This window comes from Hermetia illucens, chromosome 1 (genome assembly GCF_905115235.1).
Source record: "Hermetia illucens chromosome 1, iHerIll2.2.curated.20191125, whole genome shotgun sequence".
Taxonomy (NCBI): Eukaryota; Metazoa; Arthropoda; class Insecta; order Diptera; family Stratiomyidae; genus Hermetia; species Hermetia illucens.
Genome location: NC_051849.1, coordinates 203,868,274 through 203,877,050, shown reverse-complemented (window position 1 = coordinate 203,877,050; position 8,777 = coordinate 203,868,274). Strand labels below are relative to the sequence as shown.

Below are 8,777 nucleotides of genomic sequence, written 5' to 3'. Positions count from 1 at the left end.
CATCAGTTGCGGCTCCCTCCATGTATCCTATCGAATAGGAGGACATGCCTTTGGCAGCGACATCCTCTATGTAACCTCGTACAATGAAAGATACGTTGTACTTTAGCGGTGTTCTATCTGAAGGCCGAAAAAATCATGAGTAATGATACGTACTTCGTACATATACTACCTAATTTGACTACAAACATGTCTTCTCATCGTCGAGACTACTACTTTACAAACCCCTTTCGATTTCATTTGATCTACGATAGGAACGTTAAAGGATCTGCCGATACATGCCAGAATACTAGTCTCAAATCCAAAACTGGTCAGCCATATCAACATAGAAATTATCCTACAATTGAAACCTCTCCCAACTCTGAAGTCCTTTCACAACACCTGTTGCATTACCTCAAGTTTTGTTTTGACGTGCGTGAAGAAAGTATCCATGAGAACAGTAACCATGGTCACTTAATCCCAAACATAAAACAAAAGATTGTCCTTGTTTTTTTTCAACAATTACTTTCCAAAAAAATGAAGTTTAAAACATACGTAACTAAGGATCCAGTACATAAAACTGCGATATCTTGCATAGATTGGAGCAACAATGAGGAAGTATATTCCGCTGGGTAAGTATCTGATAATCACGATAAAAAGATACTCAACTTTTGGTTCTCTAATTACTTGTTGTAGTGACGAACATCAAATTTACAAATGGACATCTACAACACGGGAGTCGGTGGAAGTTGCAAAATTACCTGATGATTTCACACCTACCGACTTCCATTGGTTGCTTGGGAAATCCGGTGGCCAAAAGGGTACCGATTCTTTGTTGGTCACCAGCAACGATGGAAGGTTCATCATTTTGAATAAAAGTGCACGAGTTGAAAGGAATATCAATGCCCATTCCATGTCCATAACATCGGGTCGATGGAGTCCTGATGGTGCTGGATTGTTAACTGGTGAGTATTTTGATGAAATTAAGGTCCTGTCCGTCCTCACAGTTTACTTTTTGAGTTAAAAGTCTATGAGGGCTCTAAGTGGCGCGATATTACTGACGGGAGGAAGGATCGATGGCATTCGATTACTAGAAATGTTTTCCCGAAAAAAATCCTTTGATCAAGGATGTTGTTTAGAAATCCTGATGGGTCTACCAAAATAATCGAAAAAATATTCACAACTATTTTCAGCCAGTGAGGATGGAATTATAAAAATCTGGTCCAGATCAGGTATGTTGCGGTCGACAGTAGTGCAAAGCGATGAGCCAGTGCGATGCGCAAGATGGTCACCAACATCATCTGCAATCGCCTATTGCCAGGGCAATTCAATATCAATCAAACCTTTGGCAGCCAACAGTAAAATCATGAAGGTAATCATAGAAAAGAACCTTTTCCAAACGAATCTCTAACCCAAAAAATTCCACAGTGGAGAGCTCACGACGGTTTAGTCCTTTGCCTAGACTGGTGTAGTCAAACCCAATACTTAGCTTCTGGCGGTGAAGATTTCCGATATAAGATTTGGGACTCACAAGGAGCCAACATTTACACGAGTACCGCAGATGAGTATGGAATCACTTCTATTGAATTCTGCCCCAATAGTGATATTTTGGCGGTTGGGAGTTTCAATATTTTGAAATTGTGCAGCAACACAGGAGTACGCTACCTAGTTGACTTAAAAATTAAAACAAACTCTTGACCTTCCTTATAATTCCGCAGTGGTCCTACAATAACGCTCGTTTCAATGCATCACCAGTCGGTTCGATATATAGCATAGCTTGGTCCCCGGATGGAACCCAAGTAGCCTGCGGTAGTTCGAGTGGGAATATCGTTTTTGGACATGTAATCGAGCGTCAGCTTATTTCTAAAAATTTGAAGGTCACAACTACGGGCAGGAAGTCTATCCTCTATCAGGACATCACTGGTTCGACGAGCGATGTGCTAGATTTTCCTGATCGAATTATAAACTGGGCTATCGGCTATGGCCATTTGATAGTGGCTACCCCGAATCAGATTCATATCTTCAATGAGAACTATATCAATACTCCTATAATTGTGGATGGAAGGACTGATACGAGAATTATTGAAATCGGAAAAAAGTAAGTGAAGTTAGAGAGCTACAAAATGTCCTTAAATAAACTATTTATTTATTTGAACTAAGAAAAATACCAAAAATATGGATAGGACCAATAATTTACAAATGAAAAACTATCCCTCAGATTCTTTCTAGTGGTTGATTCTTCGTCGATTTGGGTCTACACATACACAGGGAGACTGCATTTGAATCCGCGATTTCCAGGTTCTCAAGCGCAGATTGTTGGACTTAACAAAAGCATCATCTCTCTAGGTCTAGATTGCTTAGCCGTAAGAGATTCCGCAGATCAATCTGGTAAGTATCATTTGCCAAAGTTTAATAGATGAGACGCAAGGTATCTAAGAAACCAAATCATCTTCTTCTTCTTCTTTTTCTTCAGCCTTTGTCCCGTTCACAAGCGCGGTCGGCTCGTCGTGATCGGTTTCGCCACTTGGTTCGATCGAATGTCTGACATGGGTGCAATCTCGAGGCTTTTAAATCCTCATCCAGCGTATCAAACCACCGTTGTTTCGGACGGCCTTTTGGTCGTTTACCATCAACTTCGATGTTCAGACCAATCTTGACCGGTGAATTCTCGTTAGCACGAATTGCGTGACCATACAATCGAAGACGCCTCTCTCGCAATTTTTCCACGATCGGTGCAACCCCATAACGATCGCGGATATCCTCATTTCGGAAGTGATCTAAACGTGTGACGCCACTAGTCCAACGTAGCATCTTCGTCTCCATTACCGCAAGACGCCGTTCATTGTCTTTTAGAGTCGGCCAACACTCAGAACCATAGAGAGCGATTGGACGGACGGCATTGGGGTAAATTTTAGATTTGAGACGTTCGCCACTTCATCCAGGTTGCGTTAATGCGTGAAGCAATTTCATAACGAAGTTCACCATTGGCTGATAGCGTTGATCCGAGGTATTTAAATCGCTCAATTCTGGGCAGATCACTGCCGCTGACAGTGATTGTGCCTGTTTCATGGGGATCGGTCGTCAAAAATTCAGTTTTCTTTAGATTCAATCTGAGACCGTTTTGCATGAGGTGATCATTCCATTTTTGGGCAAGTTGCTCGAGATCACTTTTTCTATCAGATGCTAGGAAAACATCATCTGCATAAAGCAGTGTGTAGGGCGGTGGACATTGGATATCACGTGTGACGGTGTCCATAACAAGAACAAAGAGAAGTGGTGAGAGGACGCTTCCTTGATGAACACCAACAGAGACACGAAGCGGTTTTGATACACCCGCCATACTTCGAACTTTACTTTTCGGATCGTGGTAGAGCAATTGAACCCAGCGCACGAGTTCTTCTGGCACGAAGTGTTGTCGTAAAGCATACCAGATGAGTTCGTGTGGCACACGGTCAAACGCTTTCTCTAGATCCAGAAATGCAATGTAAAGATGACGTTGCTTCTCACGGTGTTTCTCCATGAATAACCGCGCAGCGTGATTGTGTCAGTAGTTCCGCAATTCTTGACAAATCCGGCTTCATTCTCCAGTTATTTCAACGATTTCGCGAATATGTTTGTCAAGAATGCGTTCAAAAATCTTGATGGTATGGAAAAGTTACCGGATCGGACGGTAATTTGAACATTCTGCTGGGGTACCCTTTTTTCCATATTGGAACAGTGGTACTTTCTTGCCAGGCAGATGGTGTTCTTCCTTCCTGAAAAAACCGATTAAAGAATTCACTGAGCCACAGTGTTGGGGCTCAGCTCTTCGCTTACCAGAGCTCAGAAGAAATGTCTTCAGGTCCTGTGGCTTTCCCCGATTTCATTCATTTTATTGCCTCCTCGACTTCAGTTAAGCCCTTGGGTGTTTAATGTAGATACCTGTCGTGGAGACTTAATCCTACGGTCCTCTTCAGACACGGATTGATTTTGTGACCACAATCAGAGCCCCGCTGAGACAAGCAACAACGGTACGAGTCTATACCAAGTGCATGGCTTAGCATTCATACTGGTGGATGCAAGACATACCTAAATCTCTACCGAACTAAGGAGTGCGGCAACCGTGTTGAAACGCAACACCACGAAGAGGCCCGAAGGTCTCTTCTCGCTTGAGCACAACCACAACCCCATTAAACTCCCACTAGGGGGCCAACCGCAAAAAACCGAGCTGTACTCACATACCACGAGAGTTCACCCGAAGTATGAGAGTCCAGGGGCTATCCCGGTTCCCATGGTACCAGTATACCCCTGGTAAGGTTTCATGACCAATTTGCCACTTCAGATGAGTCCCCGTGCAGACTCGGGTCTGATCGCCCTAATTAGGACTTTGGAGCATTCGCCTACTGCATCACGGCCGGCAAGCCAAAGTGAGTACACCATCTCCTGGTACCACCATTATGGAGGTTCTCCTCGGCCGCTTGGTTTTGGTTTGGCCGACAGGGTTGCCGCCCCATCTTCCTCATCGCCACCTCTGGGCACCAGTTGCGCTGACAGGTGAAACTGGTCCAAATGTCGGCAATGATTGTGGAAATGGAGGATGAGCAAATTCTTCAGTTGAAATCTGCTCGAAATATTCTCGCCATCTATCCGTTGCGGCTCGACGGTTGGTAAGCAAGGTACCGTTCTTGTCATTAATGCAACACAAGTGTTCGATATCCTGTGTACGTTTGTTACGGCTTTTAGCAAGTCGATTCTGATCTCTGTCGCTATCCCGAGTGTCCAATTTGTCGTTAAGATTTTTGTAATGGTTTGCTCGGGTGACAGCGACTGCTTTCTTTGCTTTCCAGTTGGCATTCTTATAAATTTGCCAATTAACAAGCGTTTTATCGTCGAGAAATTTGTGGTAGAGGCGTTTCTTTTCACGGACCTTCATTTCAACATCATCATTTCAAAGCCAAGTATCTCGGTTGATGTACCGCTTACCAGGCTTGGTGACCACGAGGGTTGCAGAGGCCGTTTTATGGATAGTGTCTTTCATTTGGTTCCATGATTCTTCCACATTCGTAATGGTCGGTAATGGCGTAAGTAAGATCGTCTCTTCTTTCTTCTCACCAAATCGCCATCATTTAATGCGCAGCGGGCCAGTCCGTTCCTCACGCTGTTTTATTGGTGGTTTAATCCGCAGGAGGGCAATCAACGGCCGATGTTGAGGTGCGATGGTCTCATAGGGAACGACTTTGCAATCAATGACAGTGGTAAAATGTCGGCGTCTTATGAGAATATAGTCGATTTGCGTTTTACTGTTCCCACTGTAAAATGTAGGAAGATGAGACAATCGTTTGATGAACCATGTACTCATAAGTACAAGGTCATGGGTGTCCGCAAAATCGATTAAAATCGTGTAAAATCGCCATATGTCCGGATAGCTGAGTCTGAGATAGCTGAATGAAGTGCTCTAACACACTTCAAGGCCCTGATCCAACATGGATTGTTGCGCCAACGATTATTATTATTATTAAAATCGCCATCCTCACTTCCCGCTCCGAACCCCTTTCCCTCATGGCACCTGCTACCGTCTGCCTTTTCATCCACATGACCATTAAGGTCGACGGCAATGATAATATAGTCGTCAACAGGCACGTGACAAGTCATCGAGAAGTTGCCAAAAGGAATCTTTCTCGGCATCAAGTTGACCTGTCTGTGGTGCGAACGCTGTGAAGAAGTGAATAGTGCGATCAGCTGATATAATGGTGAGCTTCATGCGCCGATCATCAAATCGTTCGACTTCTCCAATGGCATCACGGAAACCGTCTGAGATGGCAATGCCAACACCGTACTGAGTGTGTGGGCTACTAAAATAGAGAAGTTTATAGCCATTTTTACCGCGTTCGCGTTCAATGTCGCAGCTTTTGGCACCAGACCATCGAGTTTCTTGCAGACCACAGATATCAATGCGCCTTTTCCGAGGAGCTCTTGCGAGTTCCTAGGTCTTTCCAGTTAGGATGTCAACATTCAGCGTGTAGACACGTATTTGTTTTACTCCGACTAACTTGCTTACGTCCTGACGCCGTCCATGCGTCAAGAAGCCCATTTCTCGACAGGACCGGGGCCCGCCCTTCCGCGTCGACTGAGGTGGACGCCCTAGCATTTTTCGAAGGCTTGTGACTTCATGCGATCATCTTGTTTCTAATGACATTGTATGCATTTTCTTAGTCGGCCTGTCGCGGGACCTGTCACCAAGAGAGATCAGGTAGGATTTAGCATAGTGGAATAACTCAAACATACTCTATTTATCTCCTTCCCTGATCTCAGCATTTTATTTTTGTTTTACTGAGGATAGTACAAAGTACGTTGCCTCAAACCCTTTTCCTATAGCTGGGCTTGGGACCAGCATACTATGTTAATAGCATCGCGGAGTTGATCGATATCAGCTTCCATTTTAAGATTTTTATTATGTGGATCTGCATAAAGCATAGTGTCTGTGCTTAAGATACACATTGGTCCGTATTCGGTAAATTCAATTTTAGCTCCAAGCAGAGTGAAAGGTAGCTGTTTACATCAGGTCTTTGCTCCTTAACAAATATTTAAACTAAGGTGAAAGGAAGCAGGAAAGTTCCTTCCATTTCAAAGTGGAGGGCCTCAGGGTACCTTCCTCGCTTAGGCCCGGTTAGTGTCATTGCCACTGTTATCCAGCGCTATTCTCTTAACGCATCCTTGTGCACTTTTGCTATGGTACAAAATGCTTATAGTTTAGATGTTTGGGGAAGTCACTGCCCCTTGCAGTTTTGTTGGGGCGGTTATTGAATTTTATTCAAAATCACTCACCAAATTCCCCAGAGAAATATGTGTAAAAAAATATGTGTATAAGATATCAACGTTAATTGTTTCCGTACATTTTTAGTAATCTACGCATTTGACCTATTACCTGGAGCATCTCGTCAAACCGAGCCATCAGCGATTCACTCTAAAACTGGAATAAATGAAATTGCAGTCTCTCGTTCCGGAACCCCAGAGGATCAGTATATAGTTTTCCTAGATGTAAACAGGGAACTTTATATCTCGCCGACCCAGAATGGGGACGATAACTCCATTCACAAAATCGGAACTCAAGTCATATCTGTTATGTGGTCCAGCGAAGCAAATATACTAGTTGGATTGCACGACGCTTACTACAGTATATGGTACTGTCCTGGAGAAGGAAGTTCAGATCCATCCTTAATTGCCCTAACAACTGTAACCATGGACTCAACGTGAGTACAGCCTAACAAATCAAGCGTGAAAGTTGAAAAGTGAATTATTTTGGAAAGTTTGGACCAACTTGTATCTTTTTTTGTAAATGTCAAAAATTTAAATACAATCTTGAAACATTATGTAAGATATTTTTTTTTGTTGCTAAATTATTTACTTAAAATTTTGATCAATTTTTACTTTATTTTTCAGTGAATTCGGCAAAAATATAGCACTGGAGTCATTTGTCGGTCCTTTTATTACCATAAAAAGTTCAGGGACTTTGTATACAGTTAATGCGAATATATATTGTGAAATTATGCATCGAATGATTATTGAGGGTCAGTGGAATAAAGCACTGAAAATATGCAGATTAGCGCAAAATACAATACTTTGGGCTGCTCTGGCTGCCATTGCTACGAAAAAGCGACAACTGGATATAAGTGAGGAAGCTTATTCAGCTGCCTTACAAATTGATAAAGTCAGTTATTTGCAGTATATAAAGGTTTGTATCTTTTCTTAATATATCTGGTCTTTTCATATAATATATATTTTTGGTATATTCAATTTTTGTATTGTCACTTGTCGATATAGAAATTTTAAGTTAGTCCTCCTTTACCACCTTCAGTTTTACCCCCTAAAGAATTCAGGACTTAATTTTCTCAACCAATAGTGATTATAGTTATTCGGTGCAGTTTTTCGCATTTTAGAATTAGTGTTAGTATTTTGATTTCGATGACTATTAAATCAAAATCTTTTGCCTTTCAGGGATTACCAAATTCGAGCCCCGAGCAAATGGCGGAGAATTCTCTCATGATGGGTCGTTTGGTTGAAGCTGAAACTCTTTTGCTTCACAATAAAAAATACAAGGAAGCAATGAACTTATGCATTCGGATGCATAACTGGGATCGGGCGTTGGATATTGCAAAGAAAAATAACGTTGAAATGGATTTGATCCTTGGTGAACGCAAGAAGTATTTGATGGCTTTAGGTCGTGAGGAAAATAATGAAAAATTTTTAGAGTTAAATAAATAATGAAAGAAAAAACGTAAAAATGTCTATATCTTGCTTTTATTGCTCTGGGAAAATAGTCTGGTTGGGTACAATGGAAATTGGACCACATACGACTTACGGCAACTACACGAATCAAATATGATTCACGGGCTCTAAGTATTTAAGTAAAATTCTGATTTTGATGCATTGATAAGGAAGGAGGGGGGGGGGGGGGGGCAAAAATCTCAGAAAGACATAACTACTTTAGCTCGAAGGCCTAGAGAACGCTCACAGATTCAAATGGACCCGAGTGGTATTCTCACCTGCCACAAAATATCCTCGCCTTGTTTACTACCGTCTCCCATTTCGAAACGGGGTACGGGGCATGACCGCCACGATTCCAGGTATTTCAGTTTTCCTGGCTCCTTCCTGCTTCAATAGTTTGATCCTTTTTCTAACTATATTTTCAGGGTACATGCTCGCCTTGAGCTCCTTCTTTTAGAGACGAATCCGTGGGGATAGAAAAATGCAGATTCTAGGTTCACCTATGCACTCCCGGGTCTTTTCAATCCAGAAATTCATTCATTCCATAGTGGTGCGGA

General features: G+C 42.4%; 1 protein-coding gene across 1 annotated transcript; it reads left to right on the top strand.

The window, feature by feature from the left end:
* Nucleotides 1-458: 458 nt before the first annotated feature.
* On the top strand, nucleotides 459-8,217 carry LOC119661197 (intraflagellar transport protein 80 homolog). Its single transcript, XM_038070419.1, has 9 exons — nucleotides 459-608; nucleotides 673-941; nucleotides 1,170-1,348; nucleotides 1,405-1,632; nucleotides 1,695-2,074; nucleotides 2,195-2,364; nucleotides 6,857-7,205; nucleotides 7,396-7,687; nucleotides 7,951-8,217. The coding sequence occupies exons 1-9, from the start codon at nucleotides 514-516 to the stop codon at nucleotides 8,215-8,217; spliced, it is 2,229 nt and encodes a 742-aa protein (XP_037926347.1). The 5' UTR covers nucleotides 459-513.
* The last annotated feature ends 560 nt before the right edge of the window (nucleotides 8,218-8,777 follow it).

Bases quoted from the DNA above. Each gene is read 5' to 3' on its own strand.
- LOC119661197 (XM_038070419.1), top strand. From the start codon at position 514: ATGAAGTTTAAAACATACGTAACTAAGGATCCAGTACATAAAACTGCG. The intron at 1,633-1,694 runs GTACGCTACCTA...ATAATTCCGCAG, and splicing joins AATTGTGCAGCAACACAGGA to TGGTCCTACAATAACGCTCG. The intron at 7,206-7,395 runs GTGAGTACAGCC...TTTATTTTTCAG, and splicing joins ACTGTAACCATGGACTCAAC to TGAATTCGGCAAAAATATAG.